The sequence below is a fragment of the Schistocerca serialis genome, chromosome 6 (genome assembly GCF_023864345.2).
Source record: "Schistocerca serialis cubense isolate TAMUIC-IGC-003099 chromosome 6, iqSchSeri2.2, whole genome shotgun sequence".
Taxonomy (NCBI): Eukaryota; Metazoa; Arthropoda; class Insecta; order Orthoptera; family Acrididae; genus Schistocerca; species Schistocerca serialis.
Genome location: NC_064643.1, coordinates 527,644,855 through 527,670,213, shown reverse-complemented (window position 1 = coordinate 527,670,213; position 25,359 = coordinate 527,644,855). Strand labels below are relative to the sequence as shown.

At 39.0% G+C, this 25,359-nt stretch overlaps 1 protein-coding gene across 1 annotated transcript in view; it reads left to right on the top strand.

Annotated features, from left to right (window-relative positions):
• Positions 1-21,562, top strand: part of LOC126484072 (mRNA cap guanine-N7 methyltransferase) — a 125,535-nt gene extending 103,973 nt beyond the window's left edge. Inside the window, exons 7-8 of the mRNA XM_050107441.1 lie at positions 7,010-7,145; positions 20,525-21,562. Of these exons, the coding sequence (XP_049963398.1) occupies positions 7,010-7,145; positions 20,525-20,568 (180 nt within the window). The 3' untranslated portion in view covers positions 20,569-21,562. The remainder of the gene's footprint in view (positions 1-7,009; positions 7,146-20,524) is intronic.
• The last annotated feature ends 3,797 nt before the right edge of the window (positions 21,563-25,359 follow it).

Below are 25,359 nucleotides of genomic sequence, written 5' to 3'. Positions count from 1 at the left end.
CACACGCGAGCTATGTGCCGGACATCCATCATGTTGGAAGTACATCGCCATTCTGTCATGCAGTGAAACGCCTTGTAGTAACATTGGTAGAACATTACGTAGGGAATCAGCATGCATTGCACGATTTAGATTGCCATAGATAGAATGGGGGCCAATTATCCTTCCTCCCATAATGCCGCACCATACATTAACCCGCCAAGGTCGCTGATGTTCCACCTGTCGCAGCCATCTTGGATTTTCCGTTTCCCAGTAGTGCATATTATGCCGGGTTACGTTACCGCTGTTGGTGAATGACGCTTCGTCGCTAAATAGAATGCGTGCACAAAATCTGTCATCGTCCTGTAATTTGTCTTGTGCCCAGTGGCAGAACTGTACACGACGTTCAAAGTCGTCGCCATGCAATTCCTGGTGCATAGAAGTATGGTACGGGTGCAATCGATGTTGATGTAGCATTCTCAACACCGACGTTTTTGAGATTCCCGATTCTCACGCAATTCGTCTGCTACTGATGTGCAGATTAGCCGCGACAGCAACTAAAAACACCTACTTGGGCATCATCATTTGTTACAGGTCATGGTTGATGTTTCACATGTGGCTGAACACTTCCTGTTTCCTTAAATGCTGTAACTATCTGGCGAACGGTGCGGACACATGGATGATGTCGTCCAGGATACCGAGCAGTATACATAGCACACACCCATTGGGCATTTTGATCACAATAGCCATACATCAACACGATATCGACCTTTCCGGCAATTGGTAAACGGTCCATTTTAACATGGGTAATGTATCACGAAGCAAATACCGTCCGCACTGGCGGAATGTTACGTGATACCACATACTTATACGTTTGTGACTATTACAGCACCATCTATCACAAAGCGAAAAAAGTGGTCCAACTAAAACATTCATATTTCTTTACATACTACACGAATATGTAATAAAAAAATGGGGTTCCTATTTAAAAAACACAACTGATATCCGTTTGACCTATGGCAGCGCCATCTAGTGGGCCAACCATAGTGCCGCCATCTGGTTTCCCCCTTCAATCTAGAAGAGTTTCGTTCTTTGTAGTGTTTTTCATTTGGTACTTATCTCGTGAGATATTTGGCCTGGTTTCTATCGATGGATCACCCTGTATATTCTTTCTTTGAATCTCTGTCTGGTATGATTTCCTGCAACTAGTTTTATTTAGTTGTTACATACTGCATGGACACTCCTAGGTATTTTATGACTGAATGTTTACAGTAACTGATTTTCAGTAATGTAAATTTACACTGTTAGGTCTTTCTACCTATTTATGAACAGTATCTTAAATTTCCTTTATATTGAGAATCAGCTGTCAGTCCCTGCACCAAGTATCAGTCACTGCAGATCTTCCACATTTAGCTTCAATTTTCTGTTTATTTGCTTGTGTATTAACTGCCATGTCTATGCACAGTTGCCAAGTTTGCATTTGCAGATGGTGACGATGATGACCATGCATTTTGCCTTGGTACATAACATCCTGGACCTATCTCTGATGGTGATTCTGAACTTTAGTCTGTTGCATATGATGCTTGAGGCCACCTCAGCAATATCCGTGACTTTCTTTATAGTAAGGCATCCTGATGGACTTCCCTGTCCTGAGCGTAGTAGCTACCGACATTTTGTATGAGATTGTTTATGTATGACTTTTGGAAATCAGGATTAACGCATTTTAAATTTGCACTTTGGCTTCACCTTTGTAGATCAGCGACATGACTTTCCTGGCTGCTTAAGTAATTGGCATTTCTCACAATAATACAAAGTGAGTTACATACGAAATTTCATTGAAACCCGAGTCACCTGGGTCTGTACAGACATAACTTTGGGAGAAAGATTCTCCATGATTTTTTAGTTTTGAAGTACTGTTTTCACGTGACATTTCTCTTGTGAAAAGATTGTTTTGTGATGATGTACACTGCCATGCTGAATCACTGAGGAGAGTGTGAAACTTACATATTATCAAAGTTAATTACTCAGCGGATCCGAGAGTACAATTGGTCCAACTCATTTATAAAGTCAGTACCAAGTGTTTGCACCCTTACAAGTGCAACAGCTAATATGTTTTGAAGCCTATATACTACAGGAAAAAAAAATTGTGCACACCTAAATAATGCAGCACCCCGTGAAACGAGGACCTTGCGAATGTGGGGTGGCTTGCATTTCTCAACTATACAGATAGCTGTACCAAAGGTGCATTCACAACAAAAGGTTATAATTGAAGATACCAGACTAACCTGTGGTTCCTGAAGAGATGCAGCAGCCTTATCAGTAATTGAAGGGTCAGCAGTCTGGATGATTGATTGTTCTTGCCTTGTAGCACTACGAACATCACAGGTAAACAGTATTTTCGCAGAGAAAGTGGAAAATCTCTATAGTTACTGTCCACAGCAAGTTACACTACCAGAATGCAGGTTTCAATCAAGAAAAGGAAACACTGTCTGATTTTTAGCTTTGGACATCCAAGTATTTAGGAGAACTAACAAAACTTTAGGAGAAAACATTTACAAAAGACTCACACAGATAGACACATTCTCAAAACTCCAGGAATTGCAAGAAGGGAGAATCAGTGGCCTTCAGCCACAGTTGCAGGAACTGTAATTGATAGAGTGGACAATTGGCAGAAATAATGTTACTTATGATTCGTCTTGATTGCAAAATTTTTTTTATTCACATGACCAGTTTCGGTTCATTCAGAACCATCTTCAGATCTGTAACAATAATGATACTAATTTATGATTTCACAAAAGCAAATCTTTTTCATCCCATCTAATCAACATCAAATGTACCAGAACATACCTGATATTTCAGTTACAGGAGTAACCATTCCAAATCCAGCAACTTTCACATGCTGCGTCACATAAAATTGGCTGGCAGAATGCATGTAATTTATATTAATTATAACACTATTACCGACAGGTGGCATCTTGTACATTTGTTACATTCCATTTGTACATATCGTATTCAGTAGATTTTTTTATTAACTTTTATCTCCAAAAATACTTAGTTAAAATTAATTCGGGGATTTGCGGATTCATTACTTTCAGTTTAAACTTTTCCTCCTCTGTGAATAGAAACACACTGTTATCTGTTTGTTTCCTTATGTCTATTTGAAATTTCCTGGTTGGATCTTTCTTGACTTCTACTATTCAGTTCTCCATAAAGAACTTTTCGGTTTTCTCTATATAGTCTGTATCATGTATTAAAACCACAGTGCTGCCCTGAAAGTAATGAATTCGCGAATCCCCGAATCACGGTCACAAATAAAGTTCCATAAGGTTGAAAAATCGATTCTCGCAATCGTTAATAATACCAGTAGCCCAAGTTATAAATTAAATAAAGAGTTAAATAACAGATTGAAGGCGGCATATACATATCGTTGGACTTTCAACATTAGGAACAGCTACGAATTTGCCGAGCAAATTAAAGACGTACTTATACCTCGGAATGCGTCACTAGCTTAATTGGATATCACCAATCAGTGCCCAAACATTCCTGTAAAAGAGACGATTGAGATCATTGAGAACAATCTCCTCACTCATGGTAAATTGGCATTGGGGGAAGTGATTGAACTAGTGGAAATGTTGGAACAAGTCTTGTCGTTCAATTACTTTACTTTCAATGGTAAAATTTAGCAACAGAAAGACTGGTTGGCAATGGGGAACAGTTTAGCTGGGACGCTGGCTGACATTTTTGTAAATCACTTGGAAAATGAATTCTTTGATGAAAATCCTAATATCCCTGAGAAAATTGTATATTACAGGAGATATGTTGATGACTCTATTTTATTATACAAAGGAGTTAAAAATGATATTGAAAACATAGCACAAAAAATGAGATCTCAACACCCGAAAATTAGATTCGCCATGGAATTTGAAGAAGAAAACTGTATAGATTACTTAGATTTAACACTAATAAAGAAAGATGGGAAACATGAATTTAGCATATTCAGAAAACCTATGTGTGCAGATTTAGTTATCAATGAGTAGTCTTGTCATCCACCACGATACAAATGGGCATATTTTACTTTGATGGTATACAGGCTACTAAGATAGCCACTAAGCCAACAGGAAGCAGAAAAGGAGCTAAGTATTTTAAAACAAGTGGCATTAGCGAACAGATATATGTGTAAGCAGGTGATGAATATTTATAGGAAGATAAAGAAGAGGCAAATGAAACAAATAGAAGGAAGTCAAGTCGCAGTTAAGAGGAACAACAAGAAAAAATATGTGGCTCTCACTTACAGTGGAAGAATTACAGATAAGATTGAAAGATGCTTTCATAAATCCAACGTTAAAATAGGGTTCAGAACAAATAACACGTTAAAATTGAAGCTCCAGCACAAAACATGTAATAGTAGGAATAAATTTCAGGATTCAAATGTTATGACTGCTGTAAACAATATATAGGGCAGACTGGTAGGAACTTAGAGACCAGATTCAGGGAGCACACCTACTCTCAAAACAAAACAGCTTTTGGGGCACATATGGCTGCCTCAAAGCACTCAGTCACGAACATTGAACACAATTTAGACATCCTGCATAGAGCTCATAAGGGACGGTTTCTTAACATTTTGGAAGAAATTGAAATATACACCCACAAAAATAAAGATCCGAATTTAATCCTCAATGAGCAAAGCGAGTTCAATCATAGCGCCTATTTTAGCATTTATGATGACTTACTAAGATGACAACTGTTGTGTGTGGAAGTCCAGGCCGAGGGATGAGAGATGGCGTGTGATGGAGAAGCTGGAAGATGCGTGCGGAATGTGATAAACACCCAGCTTTCAGAGACCTAGATCATCCTTAACATTAGAAAGAATATTTTTTATCTTAGTTGAAGGAAATGAAATACAGTGGGGGTGATTTTTCCATAGGAGTCTACTGACTGGGCCAGCATAAGGTAGATACGCAATTTTTGGCTTTTCCGTCTTGGTCTGTCTCACCCTCTTTCTCAGGTGTTCTTGATTTTGACTGCAATGACCGTTTAATTTGATGATCTGCGTACCCATTTCTTCAGAACACTATTGGTAGGTTCGCAATTCCTTGGTGAGGCTGTCCTTGGTCGAAAGTGTTCATAAACGCCTGAGAACGGTTGAAACAGAGACCAAGTAAGAGAAGCAAAAAATCACTTATCTACCTTATGTTGATCTGGTATCCGGAAAGACTGGTAGGCTCCTACAGAAACATGGCATCCAGTATATTTAATATCCTTCAACAAAGATAAGAAATATTCTTTTTGATTTTAAAGACTACCTAGGTCTCCAAAAGACAGATGTGTATTGCATTTCAACACAAATGTGGCATGCATTATGTGGGGCAGACTATCAGACCGTCGAAGAGAGATGCAACGAACATCGGTGACTCACCTGATTAAAACAATCAAGCAAGTCAGCTGACACCAAGCAGTGCCTTAAATATAATCTTTAAATGAAATGCAATGAGGCCAGTATTGTGGTGCAAACATGAGGTTTCTGGTGTATCATACTTATGGAGCCTATCGAAATAAAGATGTCAGGAAACCTAATGAAGAGAAATGAAGATTTAAATGTAAGAAACACTCTGGGTCCAGCACTTAACTGGTTAAATCTCACCAGCTATTACATCTATTCAAGTTGGAAAATGCATAGGGAATTTGCATTTCACGGAATATCAGTGTGAGCTCTGAAAACAAGAGCATCAAAGGACATAGTGGGTGCCGAGAATGAAAACCAGCTACAAATAGTGATGTGAGACCAACAGTAGTTCATAGTCTATTAGGTTCCAGGCAGTGAGTACACAAACAGCAAAACTCACAGCATCTAAAAAAGATGGCTGGATCAGTCAACGAAATACTGTGAATAATGTGGAAACAACTTGGCAGAGCACCTGGAAGCCCACTACTGACTAAACATATTATTCACGAAATAAAACTATTTGAGTATGCATCTTCTTAGTGGCCTTTCTGCCAATTTTGCAAAAACAGACATAATGTCTGATGGGATAGCAGCAATCAGTGATTGTATAATGTTACTTATGATCTGTCTTGATTGCAAAATTTTTTTTATTCATATGACCAGTTTCGGTTCATTCAGAACCATCTTCAGATCTGTAACAATAATGATACTAATTTACGATTTCATGAAAGCAAATCTTTTTCATCCTATCTAATCAACATCAAATGTACCAGAACATACCTGATATTTCAGTTATAGGAGTAACCAGTCCAAATCCAGCAACTTTCACATGCTGTGTCATGTAAAATTGGTTGGCAGAATGCATGTCATTTATATTAATTATAACACTATTACCGACAGGTGGTGTCTGGTACATTCCATTTGCACATATTGTATTCAGTAGATTTTTTTTGATTAACTTTTATCTCCAAAAATACTTAATTAAAATCCGTGTATGTCAAGGTTAAAATCTGTACTCATCAACATTAAAAAACAGTAAAAGTATCATTGCTATACGATCTAAAAAGCATAGGGCGATTTCTATATCTATGGCGCTGGTGTAGACTTGTTATCCTCTACAGTCTGCTACCTTGGGGGGGAATGGATATATATATGTGTGTGTGTGTGTGTGTGTGTGTGTGCGCGCGCGCACCCAAGGTAAGTCTTTCCGCTCCCGGGATTGGAATGACTCCTTATCCTTTCCCTTAAAACCCACATCCTTTTGTCTTTCCCTCTCCTTTCCTCTTTTTCTGATGAAGCAATCGTGGGTTGCGAAAGCTTGACATTTGTGTGTGTGTGTGTGTGTGTGTGTGTGTGTTTGTGTTTGCTGTCGTCTCCATCAACGTACCAACACTTTCGTTTGATAAGTTACAGCATATTTGTTTTTAGATATATTTTTCCCATGTGGAATGTTTCCCTCTATTATATTCATAATAAGTGTACTTTCTATTTTTGCAATATTTCTTCAAATATTTCAGTAGCTTTTATTACATTGTCTTGATTTATCGGTTATTTCGTATGCTGTGATGAACTTCCATTTTCTTGTTCCAGACATATCCACCCTTCCATGATGCACCTTTGTTAGGTAATGATCCAGATGATTATGAACATGTCCAGCAATATATGCAGAAATCAACAGGACACAGGAAAGTTGGTACGCTTTCAAAGTCGGAATGGGAAGCTGCTTGTAAGTAATCAGTAAAATTTGGCTATTAATCCTGTGTTGCTTTTCGTTCTTGTGTGGGAGGAAAGGTGTGGGGAAGGTTGCACACATGTTGGTGGGTGCGTGCAAATGTCGATGGGGGAGCGAGGAGGGGAGCACGGGGGCCACTAAAGTTAGAATATATGTTGTATGTTGTGAACTGATATTTTAATCAAAATACTGACTTTACTGTTAGTTGATATTGGAAGAAATCTGCTGGGAAATAACCATTTCTTCAATACAAGTTTTATTTGTCTTCATCACAAAGTATAGTATAGATTACCAGTTTCAGTTGTTACACAATCTTCTTCAGCTCTAGAAAGGATAGGAGATGTGTAGAATATATAAAAGAATTAAAAGTGAACTTGTCATTAAAAAAACTTTGTTACAATGGACAACTCATCTTGTGCATTGTATGCACATACTACGTCACAGCAGCAGCTTGCATACCTATCCTCTATCGTTAAAAGAAGCCAACCAGCCATCTGCTTGAGTATGCAAAGACTCTAGCAGAGTTACATCATTGAATTAATTGTGTAATAGAATTGTGTGTGTGTGTGTGTGTCACTTTGGAATAGAATGATGAAAAATTAGTTGAAGGCGATGAAAGGAATCAAATCTTTCTCATATAAGACAAGAGTTTCAAGGAAAGTAAGATAGAGTAAGACGTAATCTAAATCACCAAGTGGACACATTTGTTTGATATGTTAACAGCATACAATTGAAGATGTAAATCGGTAATAAGCAAAACAATATTAAAATAAGAGGTGTGTGATACAGGGCTACTATAAATGATTCATTCATTTTCAGAGCTCTATATTTTCAAGAGTACTACATGTACAAATATGAGTGGAGGAATAGAACCATAAATTCACAAAGTTTGCATTTTGCACTATGCAAATGTTGTACAAGTACAACTGTGATCCCATGACACACATCCAAGTGGTCATCAGGTTTGTTCCATACCTAATGTAGCAGCATCCTGTCAGTGGTCATTGAACATCATTGATGCATTCTGTGAGCCGTTCCAGTGTTTTTGGCATTGGGTGTACATAAACATGGCTCTTAATGTACCCCCAAGTGATGTGGAAGTTCATCATGTTGTTATTAATGAACATAGTGGCTCTAATGAAGGGGGGTGTCCTGTCTTCTTAGAAGATAAAATTCTCAAAAACAGTAGTCGGTTGTGCAAACAACCACAGCTGCAGCATATCACAAGGTAAGAGGTAGCCATAACGGTCTTCTCACAGAAGGAAAACAGCTCATACAGCTGTGTCTGTGATACAGCACAGAAAACATTAACCTTTGGTGAATCTCATTGCACCACAATTCCATGAAGGTTTTCAGTGTACCACACTCTCACATTGCAGCTGAAATTTCCGATTTATCTCAAGTTAACTGTGTTTTTGTAGATGTTACAATTTGTTCGAAAGACTCATCTTCATTTTTGGCAAACTCTGACGCTGCAGTTGCTGTAAAAGAATTGTGAGTATCTGCTCCACCAAATCTGCTGCAACTTCCTGAGCTCTTAACGAGGTAGCTAATGATTTGTTATGCCAAGAGATATTTCAAGTAATCAGATTGGCACAGAGTTTCACTTTTAAAATTGCACATCTATTGCTTTGACTGGAGCAGGTTTTACGCAAAAAAACTGTTACAAAACTGGCTCTCTCATGACTTATTCATCACTGCTTATATATCTTTTCAGTAATTACAGATGATGTCATCCATTATTACCAACTGAAAATTTGAGGATTTGCAATGAAAATCATGTTCGCATTCACATTGAGTTTTGGTTGGTTCTTAGTACTGAAATTTGACAATATGCATCCGCAAACATTGCCTTTTATATAACCTATATCATGAATATTATTGGTTGGAAAATGTTCCTAACGTGTACATAAGTTCTTTACGTAAATACTAACTAAAAGCTAGTTTCACTTGTTGTGAAAAGTATTCTAGGATTACAAAATGAATATTTTTATGGTGTATTTTTAAATATCAAATAGTAGCAGTCAAACCAGAGCAGAGATGTTTTTGCACTCGATAAAATTGTCTACGATAAGAGATCATTACTTGGGGTGCTCTGTCCTTCAAAATGATGTCTTCTTTAGCTGACGACAATAATCATTCTACATTATAGAAAAGGGAGCCCCTGAGTTGACTAGTGGCCAGACGTTTCCTGATATCTGGGTAACTGTTGTCCAGGAAAGATTTTCATTGTGGCAGCTCACTTCTCCAGATAGTCACCTCGCTGAGTTTCCCAAATTCAGGGGCAAGTGCTTCCGTACAGCATCAGGTCATGCGATGGCATTTTGAGGAACAACCATTGTCCAGGGTATGGTTCCAAGCTTTGAACCACAGGTGGACTATAGTCATCTGTGGTTGTCTGCCATAAATAGAACTGCTGTGAAGATTGATGTCTGGCATCTTAGTCGTAACACTCATCTTCTTCTCTGCAGTAGCGTACTATGTGTCCAGGGCATCCACAGTGGAAACATACCAGCGTTTTATCCCCTGTCCTCCTAATATCTGTCCTTCTGCAGAGCATTACACCTGGCAGGGGAGTTGTTTGTACCTGTTTTGGTCAGATGGTGGGTTATTGTTCGACAGCTGTGGCATAAATCTGAGTTCGTGGAGTCCATTCCTTCTGGCAGGTTTGACTGGTGATCGAGATTGGTGCTAAAGATACACACACCTCCTATTCAATGTTCCCTATTACTTCCTGATGTATGGGGTTGACATTCGTGGCCATCATCTACTGATTGCTTTGTCCATCAGTTTTGGGTGTCATAAACAGCTGTATCTCTTTATATAGGGAGGCAGTCCTGGATGCAAAGCTACTTTTATTACAAATAATGCGATTCGTATGGTGTTAAGGCTTTCACGGATTTTTTCCTCACCTCTTTTTAATAATGTTTTGTACTTACTAGCAGTTCTCCACCTATTGTTCCAAGCTTAACATCTGGATAAAAAATCTGGGGAAGCCTTAGCCAGGCAAAATGCGTTATTTGTAATAAAAATAAATTTGTAGCTGAGACTGTCTCTTTATATAATTATGAAAACCAGTTGCTGTACCAATCAGCCTATCATGGAATGGAATAAGCTCAGTAAGCTGTATCTCTTCTCTTACAACCTGAGAGGCAAGGTCATGATGGTCTTCTGTATCTGTCATAGTGGCCACGTTCGGTAGCCAGTCGTACTTCTTTCATCCAACTCTTTTCTCTTGCATTTCCCTGATGTGCTAGCATCACTTCATGAATTCTTTAGTTGTTGCAACGTCCTTTACTAGAAGAATAGTAATGAATTAAGTATGGGTGCATCTTTTTTCAAGTACAGAATTTACTGTTTTCTTTTACCATCCATACATGGACTGAAGAGAGGAAGAAGAAACGCAATGAATTAATGAGAGATTTTGAAGAAGAAGGAGGTAGAAAAAACACCATGAAAATTTATTCAGCCCCCGCTTAAGGGGGAATTATTGGTGGTGGTGGTGGTGGTGCTGGTGATAATAATTAGGTGGTCAGGTTTCACCTGGTGACCTGTAGCACACCAGTCAGCAACACTAATTGGTATGCCACACTTCATCCAGCACAGGACATGGCAATATGCACCATAATCTCTATTGTTTCTGTATATTAATGCACTACATTTCATTAAATAGTCAAGACATCCCAGCATGAAAGCAACTCTTGCAAATCATATTTCCAAACTTGTACTGTTCATTTAATGTCTGATTTTAAATACTTTATCAGAAAAATGTTCCATTTTTTGAAGCAAGTCAAGTAATCTTCCTCCAGGTGCTAGGTGTAACACTTTCATGTTCTATTGTAAGTTTGTCACAGAATGTTTACTTTTGCATTGAGCTTATCAAAATCTGTTTTAATTTGATAATATGTATGCTCTTTAAATTGTTTCAAATGAACACACTATCTGACCTGTATAGTACTGAACACAGTTTTGTTTTGGAAACATAGATACACTTTCTTTTTATTCTATTTATGTAGATTTGTTTGTTTCCTCAGACAAAGTACTTCAAGTAATGTCTGGGTTGCAGTCCCATTCTCATGCACTCATTCATGCATACAGCCAAGCTGTTGAGCTGGATTCAAAGAAAACTAGTTGCCAAACGTGAAATATAAATGTATAATAGAGGCCATCATGGGTGCTTGGTCTTTCACCTCTTCTATTCTGGAAAGTTTTGCCTACTTTAGTGTGCTATAACTCATTTTGTTTCTAACTTTTTGTGTAAGTGTTAATGACATTGGAAGCTGTTTGCTACAGCAGTTTGTTTCAGTTTATCAAGCTCCCTGTTTATTTCATTTTGTTGCAATGGCAGGCGTATTAAAAGATAAACCATAGAGAAAAAAATACTTCTCACTGCAGATGACATGAATGGGCATTTAATATCTGTGCATATCAGTTTTCTGTAAATTCTAAATACATACTTATTTTATTTTCCTGCAATCATTAAGTACATGTATTTTATATTTTAATTTTTTGAAAAGGAAAGTTGCTACTCACTATATAGCGGAGATGCTGAGTCACAGATAGGCACAACAAAAAGACTGTCTCCGCTATCTGATGAGTAGCAACTATTCTTTCCATAATATTGTTATATTCCATCCTGGATTTTCCATTGTTTTATATTTTAATGTTTAGCCTTTTTACAGATTTATGCCTGAAACATATGTTTTACATGTCAAACAATTGTATGAGCTCACCTTTTGCATATTGTGCGGGATCTCTTTCAAAATACTCTCCTCCACAATTGATACACTACTCCCAACCTCATTTCCACTTGCGGAAGCAATCTTAGTACATCTCTTGCTGGATTGTGCGAAGTGACGTGTGCAAATTTTCTTTTATCTTGTCTATTGTTGCAAGTCTTTATCCTTCCAACGTGGTTTTCAACCTTGTAAATGAAAAAATGTATGGAGAGTAAGGAGGACAAGGCAGCAAAGTGATTTCATTTTTTGTGCAATAGTCACGCACCAACAGGGATGACTGTGTGGGGGCGTTATCGTGACGCAAGAGCCATGAATTGTCTCAGCGCATTTCAGGCCATTTTCTTCTCACATTTTCTTGAAAGCATCTCATCACCAGTTATGATTCTCTTAACCCTTTGACTGGTGGGGACCCACCATCTGCTTGGTGCACTGCGGTCTGTGGCATAATCCAGCTATTTGCGTTAGGTGCCTGTTCCTCGAGCCACCTCAGGCCTCAGGGGCCAGAGTGGCCCACAGTGCCTCACCTGCCCTGTGATGAATATTTCTGGAGTGACCACAACTCCAGGCAAAGCACTGTGCTCTCTCACGGCTGATGCAGAATAAATGCTCTCACTACACAGTTTCTCTGCAGATGAATTACTGCAGAATCAAACTATTTTCCATCACTAAGAATTATATCTTGCTTGTAGTTCTTTTACATAATTTTTGTAGCTTATGCTGAAAGTGATGTGATTCATTAGATTTACCTCAATAGTTAACTGTTCTTTCTTGCATAGCCACCTACAACATCTGCATTTCTCTGTGGGTTCCTCACTGTGATAACTCAAGAACGAATGAAATAATAGATTACAGATAACTATACGTTGTTTCTGTACTTCAAAATGTTGTATTACATCTTTTGTAGGGGAAAGATCATCATTCACATTGCCCTATGACATTGGAATTTACTGTAGGCAACGATAAGAACAGTTTTACTTCACTTTGGTAAGTTCGTTTTGTGATGTGTTTGGAAATTTCACATGGCCTGCTATTTGTTTCTGAGAGTACAACAGAGTGCTTAGACGTCCGCCGTCAGATTCTTTACCTGTGATAGGTACACGGTGTAAAATGTTCCATCCAGGCGCAGATGCAGCCGTCCTTTGCAGATGGTAATCAATGCTGTTATAATTTGGAATCATTGTAAATGACAGATTGTGTGTGGATGGATATGTGCGTGTGTGCGAGTGTATACCTGTCCTTTTTTCCCCCAAAGGTAAGTCTTTCCGCTCCCGGGATTGGAATGACTCCTTACCCTCTCCCTTAAAACCCACTTCCTTTCGTCTTCCCCTCTCCTTCCCTCTTTCCTGATGAGGCAACAGTTTGTTGCGAAAGCTTGAATTTTGTGTGTATGTTTGTGTGTCTATCGACCTGCCAGCGCTTTCGTTCGGTAAGTCACCTCATCTTTGTTTTTATATATAATTTTTCCCACGTGGAATGTTTCCTTCTATATATATATATATATATATATATATATATATATATATATATAAAAAACAAAGATGAGGTGACTTACCGAACGAAAGCGCTGGTAGGTCGATAGACACACAAACATACACACAAAATTCAAGCTTTCGCAACAAACTGTTGCCTCATCAGGAAAGAGGGAAGGAGAGGGGAAGACGAAAGGAAGTGGGTTTTAAGGGAGGCCCAAACTCTTTGTCTTTAAATATGTCTGCTTGTGTCTGTATGTGTGGATGGATATGTGCGTGTGTATACCTGTCCTTTTTTTCCCCCTAAGGTAAGTCTTTCCGCTCCCGGGATTGGAATGACTCCTTACCCTCTCCCTTAAAACCCACTTTTTTTATTTTTTTTTATTTGTTGTTCCGTGGGACCACATTTAGGAGAAGTCTCCATGGTCATGGAACGAGTCAATACATGAAATTATAACACGATTGTAGAAACAGATAAAATGAAATATAAGAAACATATTCAGGCGACAAGTCATTAGTTTAAATAAAGAAAATCAAGAATGTAACACTGGAATTTGCTTAACTTTTTAGCTATTCCAGGAGCTCCTCGACGGAATAGAAGGAGTGAGCCATGAGGAAACTCTTCAGTTTAGACTTAAAAGTGTTTGGGCTACTGCTAAGATTTTTGAGTTCTTGTGGTAGCTTATTGAAAATGGATGTAGCAGAATACTGCACTCCTTTCTGCACAAGAGTCAAGGAAGTGCATTCCACATGCAGATTTGATTTCTGCCTAGTATTAACTGAGTGAAAGCTGCTAACTCTTGGGAATAAGCTAATATTGCTAACAACAAACGACATTAAAGAAAATACATACTGTGAGGGCAATGTCAAAATTCCCAGACTATTGAATAGGGGTCGACAAGAGGTTTTCGAACTTACACCATACATAGCTCGAACAGCCCGTTTTTGAGCCAAAAATACCCTTTTTGAAACAGAAGAATTACCCCAAAAAATAATACCATATGACATAAGCATATGAAAATATGCGAAGTATACTACTTTTCGTGTTGAAATGTCACTTATTTCAGATACTGTTCTAATGGTAAATAAAGCGGCATTTAGTTTCTGAACAAGATCCTGAACATGGGCTTTCCACAACAGCTTACTATCTATCCGTACGCCTAGGAACTTGAACTGTTCCGTCTCGCTTATAACATACCCATTCTGTCTGATTAAAATGTCAGCTCTTGTTGAATTGTGGGTTAGAAACTGTAAAAACTGAGTCTTACTGTGATTTAGCATCAAATTATTTTCCACAAGCCACGAACTTATATCATGAACTACATTATTTGATAATGTTTCAATATTACACACAAGATCCTTCACTACCAAGGTGGTGTCATCAGCAAACAGAAATATTTTTGAATCACCTGTAATACTAGAAGGCATATCATTTACATAAATAAGAAACAGCAGTGGCCCCAGCACTGACCCTTGGGGAACGCCCCATTTAACAGTGCCCCATTGGGACTGAACATCATTACCACTCTCAATGTTGCGGAGGATTACCTTCTGCTTTCTGTTCTTAAAGTAGGAGGCGAACCAATTGTAAGCTACTCCCCTTACTCCATAATGTTCCAACTTCTGCAGTAATATTTTGTGGTCAACACAGTCAAAAGCCTTCGTTAAATCAAAGAAAACACCTAACGTTCGCAACCTTTTATTTAATCCGTCCAAAACCTCACAGAGAAAAGAGACTATAGCATTTTCAGTTGTTAAGCCATTTCTAAAACCAAACTGTACATTTGACAGCAAATTATGTGAATTTAAGTGCTGCAGTAACCTTGTATATGCAACCCTCTCGATAACTTTAGCAAACACCGATGGCATAGAAATAGGTCTATAATTGTCAACATTATCCCTGTCTCCCTTTTTATAAAGTGGCTTCACTACCGAGTACATTAATCGGTCAGGAAACCGACCACTCCTAAAGGAAAAGTTACAGATATGGCTAAGTACTGAGCTAACATACGTGGAACAATACTTCAGTATTCTGCTAGATACCGCGTCATATCCATGAGAGTTCTTGGTCTTTAGTGATTTAATTATTAACTCAATCTCCCTCTTGTCAGTATCATGGAGGAGCATTTCAGGTAACAGTCTCGGAACACTTTTTTCTAAGAGCGCTATATGATTCCCTGTTGGGACTAGGTTTCTATTTAGTTCACCTGCTATATTCAGAAAGTGATTATTAAGTACTGTACATATTTGCGACTTATCAGTAACACGGACATCCCCACTACACACTGATTCTATATTCTCGACCTCTCTCTGCAGACCAGCCACTTCCTTTACGACTGACCATATGGTTTTAATTTTATCCTGAGACTTAGCTATTCTATCTGCATACCACATACTTTTTGCCTTTCTAATAACTTTTTTAAGCACCTTACAATACTGTGTGTAATGGGCTGCTGCATTTAGATTTTGACTGTTTCTAACGTTTTGATATAATTGCCACTTTGTTCTACAAGATATTCTTATCCCTTTAGTCAGCCACCCAGGCTGCCTGTTTGTGCTAGTACCCTGTTTTGAACGTTCTAACGGAAAGCAACTTTCAAAGAGCACGAGAAAAGTCTTGAGGAAAGCGCGCACTTCCTTTCGTCTTCCCCTCTCCTTCCCTCTTTCCTGATGAGGCAACAGTTTGTTGCGAAAGCTTGAATTTTGTGTGTATGTTTGTGTTTGTTTGTGTGTCTATCGACATACCAGCACTTTCGTTCGGTAAGTCACCTCATCTTTGTTTTTATATATAATTTTTCCCACGTGGAATGTCTCCTTCTATTTTTTTATATATATATATATATATATATATATATATATAAACAAACATGATGTGACTTACCAAATGAAAGTGCTGGCAGGTCGACAGACACACAAACACAAACACAAAATTCCAGCTTTCGCAACCGACGGTTGCTTCGTCAGGAAAGAGGGAAGGAGAAGAAAAGATGAAAGGATGTGGGTTTTTAGGGAAAGGGTAAGGAGTCATTCCAATCCCGGGAGTGGAAAGACTTACCTTGGGGGGAAAAAAGGACAGGTATACACACACACACACACACACACACACACACACACACACACACACACACACACACACACACACACACACATCCATCTGCACATACACAGACACAAGCTGACATTTGTAAAGGCAAAGAGTTTGGGCAGAGATGTCAGTCGAGGCGGAAGTACAGAGGCAAAGATGTTGTTGAAAGACAGGTGAGGTATGAGCGATGTTGTTGAAAGACAGGTGAGGTATGAGCGGCAGCAAATTGAAATTAGCGGAGATTGAGGCCTGGCGGATAACGAGAAGAGAGGATATACTGAAGGGCAAGTTCCCATTTCCGGAGTTCTGACAGGTTGGTGTTAGTGGGAAGTATCCAGATAACCCAGACGGTGTAACACTGCCAAGATGTGCTGGCCGTGCACCAAGGCATGTTTAGCCACAGGGTGATCCTCATTACCAACAAACACTGTCTGCCTGTGTCCATTCATGTGAATGGACAGTTTGTTGCTGGTCATTCCCACATAGAATGCATCACAGTGTAGGCAGGTCAGTTGGTAAATCGCGTGGGTGCTTTCACATGTGGCTCTGCCTTTGATCGTGTAAACCTTCCAGGTTACAGGACTGGAGTAGGTGGTGGTGGGAAGTTGCATGGGAAAGGTTTTACACCGGGGGCAGTTACAAGGATAGGAGCCAGAGGGTAGGGAAGGTGGTTTGGGGATTTCATAGGGATGAACTAACAGGTTACGAAGGTTAGGTGGACAGCGGAAAGACACTCTTGGTGGAGTGGGGAGGATTTCATGAAGGATGGATCTCATTTCAGGGCAGGATTTGAGGAAGTCGTATTCCTGCTGGAGAGCCACATTCAGAGTCTGGTCCAGTCCCGGAAAGTATCCTGTCACAAGTGGGGCACTTTTGTGGTTCTTCTGTGGGGGATTCTGGGTTTGAGGGGATGAGGAAGTGGCTCTGGTTATTTGCTTCTGTACCAGGCCGGGAGGGTAGTTGCGGGATGCGAAAGCTGTTGTTAGGTTGTTGGTGTAATGGTTCAGGGATTCCGGACTGGAGCAGATTCGTTTGCCACGAAGACCTAGACTGTAGGGAAGGGACTGTTTGATGTGGAATGGGTGGCAGCTGTCATAATGGAGGTACTGTTGCTTGTTGGTGGGTTTGATGTGGACGGACGTGTGAAGCTGGCCATTGGACAGGTGGAGGTCAACGTCAAGGAAAGTGGGCATAGGATTTGTAGTAGGACCAGGTGAATCTGATGGAACCAAAGGAGTTGAGGTTGGAGAGGAAATTCTGGAGTTCTTCTTCACTGTGAGTCCAGATCATGAAGATGTCATCAATAAATCTGTACCAAACTTTGAATGACAGGCCTGGGTAACCAAGAAGGCTTTCTCTAAGCGACCCATGAATAGGTTGGCGTACGAGGGGGCCATCCTGGTACCCATGGCTGTTCCCTTTAATTGTTGGTATGTCTGGCCTTTGATAGTGAAGAAGTTGTGGGTCAGGATGAAGCTGGCTAAGGTAATGAGGAAAGAGGTTTTTGGTAGGGTGGCAGGTGATGGGCGTGAAAGGAAGTGCTCCATCGCAGCGAGGCCCTGGACGTGCGGAATATTTGTGTATAAGGAAGTGGCATCAATGGTTACAAGGATGGTTTCCGGGGGTAACAGACTGGGTAGGGATTCCAGGCGTTCGAGAAAGTGGTTGGTGTCTTTGATGGAGGATGGGAGACTGCATATAATGGGTTGAAGGTGTTGATCTACGTAGGCAGAGATACGTTCTGTGGGGGCTTGGTAACCAGCTACAATGGGGCGGCCGGGATGATTGGGTTTGTGGATTTTACGAAGAAGGTAGAAGGTAGGGGTGCGGGGTGTCGGTGGGGTCAGGAGGTTGATGGAGTCAGGTGAAAGGTTTTGCAGGGGGCCTAAGGTTCTGAGGATTCCTTGAAGCTCTGCCTGGACATCGGGAATGGGGTTACCTTGGCAAACTTTGTATGTGGTGTTGTCTGAAAGCTGACGCAGTCCCTCAGCCACATACTCCCGACGATCAAGTACCACAGTCGTGGAACCCTTGTCCGCCGGAAGAATGATGATGGATCGGTCAGCCTTCAGATCACGGATAGCCTGGGCTTCAGCAGTGGTGATGTTGGGAGTAGGATTAAGGTTTTTTAAGAAGGATTGAGATGCAAGGCTGGAAGTCAGAAATTCCTGGAAGGTTTGGAGAGGGTGATTTTGAGGAAGAGGAGGTGGGTCCCGCTGCGACGGAGGACGGAACTGTTCCAGGCAGGGTTCAATTTGGATGGTGTCTTGGGGAGTTGGATCATTAGGAGTATGATTAGGATCATTTTTCTTCATGGCAAAGTGATATTTCCAGCAGAGAGTACGAGTGTAGGACAGTAAATCTTTGACGAGGGCTGTTTGGTTGAATCTGGGAGTGGGGCTGAAGGTGAGGCCTTTGGATAGGACAGAGGTTTCGGATTGGGAGAGAGGTTTGGAGGAAAGGTTAACTACTGAATTAGGGTGTTGTGGTTCCATATTGTGTTGACTGGAATTTTGAGGTTTTGGAGGGAGTGGAGCTAAAACCAGCTGACATGACTACAATTGTCATCGGCACCCAGGGAGCGGCAACCAGCATGATAAGTAAACTCGTCAACAGCAGTAAAATGGTTAAGGAACATATCGTTCTCATTTGCATGATCCAAAAGCTCTTCAAAGATTGTGAGGCGAAGGTCTTTCTGGTCTTGACTCATGAGCCATGGGATAAACTTGGTGGCAACAAAATGCATTCCAAGATGCTGTGTCAGGATTTCATGACATGATCCATCAGAAATGTTACATTTTTCTGCAATCTCTCAGGCAGTCAGCATTTGATTACCATGTGTTATTTCATTGACATTCCTGACATGAACGTCATCGATAGACGTTGAAGGGTGTCCTCAGTGAGGGTCCTCTTTAATTTACGCCTGGCCATTTTTAAACCATGTGAACCATTTGAAACACCGAGTACGGGTTGTGCACTAATCATCGTAGGCTTCCTGCATCATTTGGTGTGCCTCTGTAAAGGTTTTCTTGAGTTTCACGCAAAATTTATTGCCGATGCGTTGCTCCTCTAATTGCTGTCTCAAAATTCACAAACTGTGTGACACAATTTTCTACTCAGTGCAGCACTGAACAGTAACTAATGGACATACAACAATGAAACTTGCAGCAGTTACACATTAAACACAGGCGTGTGCAGGGATGCCAACCATATATCGCCCCAACACACCATTGGCGTGAAAGTAAGAATGTTCCTGAATTTTTTTAATGGGCCTCATATTAGTTTGGTTATTAGATTATCTTGTATTGTATCTACTTTCCCAGACAATCTTGTCTTATTTTTTAATTGTGTAGAATTTGATTAATTTAATCACCTGTATTTCGCTTTTTTACCATACTATTCGTAAGCCACACACACAACTTTACTTTACCTCAGATTTTATGCTATCTTATAGTTGGTTGGTTTCCTTCTTCTAAAGATAGTTTAGAGGCATGCACAGCAGTTGTAATGACTTCATGTATTTATACACTGCTTAAGGTGTGTTATGTATTGCTAACTGATTTTTTTTCTGGTGTTTTGGAAGTTGCAGGAGATCAGCGGTTTTCTTTTTATAGTAGCCTTAATGGCTGTAGAAATATGAAGAAGTTACTAATGTAAAAACAGCAGTATTTACCTTTGAATTTGCTTGTCTACATTCACATACATTTGATGAACATACTTATATTCTTTTATGTTTTTCTCAAATATTTTCCAATCTAATTTTCTTCAGCATTCACATAGTCCACAAATTTTATTGAAAAATTATGTTTAAATGTTCAAAGTTCTATAGCTGTAATTTATAAAATTCTGTTTGAATTAAGTAGGTAACATATTTGAAGATTTCAGCAAAAAATTTAATGTTGTGCATCATATTGACTAAGCTTCTAAATTAAAGTGAACTCATGTAGTTACACAGAAGTAACTGTTCCAACATATACTTGCTTGTATCCATAATGAAACTTTTAAGAATTACATTAGCTAATGAATTTTGACCATTATTAATTATTTAAAGTTATATGCATTTACTGTCTTCTGTTTCAGCTCTCTACCTGGTCTTCGCCTTTGAAAAGGTGAAGAAAATATAATATATCAAGTGCTTACAATCATTTTACGGAAAAAAGAATGGACTATGGACTCTGCTGTGTGTAAAATCACTGGGAATAGTGATTAACTAAATCACTAAAATGTCATATATGTTGTGTGTCACAAATTGTGAAAGGATCTCAGTAGATTCAGTTTTTAATTTCAGGACTAATGATTTTTATACCTTTTGTAATATATTTATATGTTTCCAGAACACACTAGGTTTTTTTTTTCTAGTGGCGCAAAAAATCTCAATATAAATAATATATATTAGTTGGCAAACTTTTGTGGTGAAATGCACTAAGAAGCAAATCGTGAAGTTTACAGGTATCTTATGATTTTACAAGTTAGACTGTAGCAATGATTAGTATGTTTTGAAACAGATGTGAATGAATATGTCAGTATTATTCATTTTCACCAGAATTTGTTTTATTGTAAAAGTAAACTGAATTGAGTCAAATAATAATTCCATTAAATATCCTACAAAAGTTATTTTAAAGATACATTATATTTTTGATGATTCATGTACTCCGTCTTATAGTTAGAATCTGATTGTAAGTTAATGTAAAGCAGCAAGAAATTGTGGTATGGGCTTTCCTGTACTGTTGCATAAGAACATGATAAGTAGTTGTAATTTGATGGTGTATTGCAGATTTGCCTCCATATAATCTTTCTTACTGCTAGCCATTCTTCTACTGAAGTACTGGATATTACATGCCGTAAAAAGAGAAAAATGATGTATACATAATTGAAACTAAGGTTTTTATTAAAAGGGAGCTTTTATATAACATTAGGTAAACACTCGAAGGTAAAATGGATGTTCTATATGGCAGCTACTATGCTACTGTTGATGAGAGGTAATTTCAGTCACAATATTTACTATGCAACACGATCACGGATGCTGCAGCATCTGCATTTCTTCATGTAAAAGTGAAAACACAGCAAAAAATTGTACTCTGCTAATGGACTGGAATAAAATGTCTTTGAGGAAAGGAAGATTGTTTCTTTCCATTCTACGATAAACTACATAAAGTTGAGTGCATCTGGAAGGACAGACAGACATACAGTCAGTCTGCTTTAATCGTCTACTGGTCACCATGTAGAACTGTCTTCAGAGATAGCTGAAGACAAATATGTAAGCGACTTTAGAAAAGAAATGAAATATGTACACAGTGTTGTAAGCATTCAGAATTAATAACACCAGCAATAATACAAATAGATGTACAGTGTGAAGTAAAGATCAACTTGCTTTTTATAATATCAATTAACTTATTGTAAAATGGGACCACAGCACTGAATGAATTGTACAAGGGTCTTCAAGGAGTAAGTTAACATTATTATGACATACCAAATAACTTTCATTGAATCATTGCTCTTCAAAGTGACACAGATAGGGCACTACTTTTTCAACGAACTTACTAAGTCTATGGAAACACCTATCAGAACATTCTGCCAATCTTTCAATTCCTCAATGACAGAAGTCCACTTGGTCACAGAGCTATTCGCAAACTGCTGTTTGAACATCCTTATTGCTGGAAAACCTGTAACTGCTACGAATCATTTCCTCGATTGCCCAGACTCTGTTGTTTGTGGTGGATGTCGGTGGTTTCCTTCCCAATTAGCATCAACCACATCTGTGTGGCCTTGGTTAAATTGTTCACATCATCCACTGTGGCTGGAAATGACACTATATTTGGTCCATATACCAGCAGAATTGACAGCGAATCTGTGTGCAATTTAGACTTCCTGCCTGTAACACTCGTACTGCCCCACATACTCGACTGTAGAGTAAATTTCCAGTTGCTGCACCATTTCATTCACACTTTGTGATGTACCTGTCAGCTGTACTGTAGCAGAACTGTGGCTGCAGGGAACCCAGAATATATACTCTCTTTTGACAATGTGCTGCTCATGTTGCACAACCGTCTTATAGTCTGACAACCTGTACATCTTACTTTTTAAAGTCCTGTTTTATAACATGATTTGGCTGTAACCAAGGAAACAAGGAATTTGTCATTTTTAGTCTAGGTGTTAATATGTTGAAGAAAATGGTTGCATTAGATGTCTTTCAGCTCTATTCAAAGTACCCAGATATTCATGCCCTTTTTTCCACTTTTGACTTGGTGCATTTCTATTTGTTGGTACGAGAGAAAGGAATGTAATATTTTACAAGCTTTAGATGTAGTATCTGTAACACATATTTTCATTCTGTTTGTCCAGTTTCACTACTGGTTCATGTTAATAATCAGTGGAAGAGTGCAGATAAAAATATTTAGGATGGATGCTAGAACACTACTACTCAGTAACTGAAACCCCTCCAGAAATTCTGTACAAGCTTGCTATGCATAATAGTGTTTCATGTGAGAAAAATACAAAATTTCATTGAAACCTACATACTCAGGTGTGCAATCTGGCAATTGTGTAACATGTTTGAGTGAAAAATGTCAACGATAAAAAGGTTAAGGAAATATGCGTGTTGTGAAGGTGTATTTTTTATACCCTTACAAAGTAGAAATAGAAACTACTGATCAAATATAGCTCACTTCATATACAGGTCGTATGTAGGTTCGAATGCTCTTTTCTAAATTTCACATCTTTCATAATTTCCTCCTATACCAATCTCTACTTTAAATTACATAAAATAAATGAAAGACAACCACTTACTTATAGGGAGAGAGAGACATATTGATGATTAGTTTATCCCCACAAAGTAAGATTCTAGTTCAGTATGTAACTTGAGAGCTTGTGTTCCAGCAAAAAACTCTACTTTCTACATTAAGTACTTTTTTCCTTCAGTAACTTCATGGATTATATACTGTTGTTCTGCAACTCCTCCAGGGAACCTCTCAATTGTCTGTACTCTGTGATGCACCATAGAGTGCTGCAAACTCTAAGCAAAAAACTTGCGTTGATGTCAGCAAGCTGAATGGAGGTCCCCAAGTGCCACACGACACCCCAGGAGACCTCAAACATCACAAAACCGAAAAATCTACAGAATTGATTAAACAACCTTAACATATAAATTAACAATTTTTTAAAATAGTTTATTGTTGAATCTTAACATGCTTGCTCATTTGTGCCCAATTTTGAGGGTACTCCTGTACCCTCACATATGCTGTCTCCGTAAGTGAGGAAGCATGGGAACTATTTACCGTCTTAACTATTTGTCACCTGGTTTATATCAAGTTACAACATAACTTACTGAATACATAATATCTTGTCAGTCAGTGAACTGCAATAATGATCTTAAAACAGCACAAATTCCCAAGCATTCTTGAATATTCCTACTATAACAGGAATCTATTTAAAAAGAACTTTGTAGTGTTTCTCTTCTTTGATATTTTAGGCATCCGTAACATAATATAGTCGAAGAGCAGTTGTTCAGTCTCATTCTAACTGCAGTTTCCGGAATGCAACAACGTTGGCACAGCTGCCAGAATAGATATAAAGAAGTGAGCATTACAACCATCCAGCAGTATGAGAATAGCTCTTTACTTACTGATCAATGAAAATAATCAATTTTTGAAAATATACTGTAGTTGGATAGGTAAAAAAGCTACTCACCAAGTGGCAGCAGGAGAAAACACATACAAATGTATCGAAATTTGCAAACTTAGGAGCCAGTGGCTCCTCCTCCTGGTTGGGATTGAAAGGGAAGGAGGGGAGGGGGGGTGAGGAAAAGGACTGATGAGGTTCAGGAAATGGGGGGAGTTTGGAAAAGTTGCCAAGAACCCCAGGTCAGGGGAGACTTACCAGATGGGATGAGAAGGTAAAGAAACTGATAAGGTTTTAAGAAGAGAGAAAAATTAATCCTGGGTGGGGCCCCCAGGTGAAGGGAAACTTACTGTATATGGAATAACAGGGAATAATTAAATAGTAACCTTGTCTCACTTCGTTTAAACCTTTTTACTCTTCTACCAGCAGATGTCCCTGGTTTCCAAAAACAAGCAATTGTATGTCTTTCAACCTGCCACCATTTGGTGAGTTGATTGTCTCTATCCATATAACCTGTTATACCTGTATTTTCTGTTAATTCATCATTGCCATAGCTATAAACAATCCTACATAAAATTGCATACTGTAGGAGAAAACCGACATTTGGCTTGAAGTAGGTTCCCTGGACAATTAATGCTGTACACACAAAGAAACCACTACAATACCTTTTTAGCCCATTTCAAATACTGTTCCAGTGAATAAGGTAAGTCAAAAGCAGTGACCATGAAATGAATAGTAATAAGAGAATAGAAATAATTCTATGAAGTAGATGGTATCAAACATATGTGATTTGTATTTGACATTAATATTATCTACTAGCCTTACCCCTGCAGTATCCACTTCCTACTCACCACTTCCTTCCCGCCCCTCCTGCCCCCCCCCTCTCTTGATACACATCCCATCCTGCCCCTTTCTAATTCATCTCAACCTTTGCCCAGCTGTGCCCAACCACACATTTAGCCCTTGAAAAAAAGGTAAATAAAGCAGGCCGATACTACTCCCACAACACGTTTCTCTTGCTTGGTAGCCTAAATGTCAGGAGTCTGAAAACTATCTTTCCCCCTGACATATAGGCCGTCATTCAGAGCAGGCTGATTGAACTCAACACAGCACACCTTTCATGCAGGGCAACCTACATGTCAGATGCTGGAAAACCAATTCTTGCCGCTGATATGAAGGGTGCCCTGCAAAGCAGTTTGATAAGGTAGGCCGATAGTTCTCCCCACAAATCACACCTGTCGTGCAGGGGAGCCTTTTAATACAGCTTTGCTCATTTACACATTCAACATTTATATTGG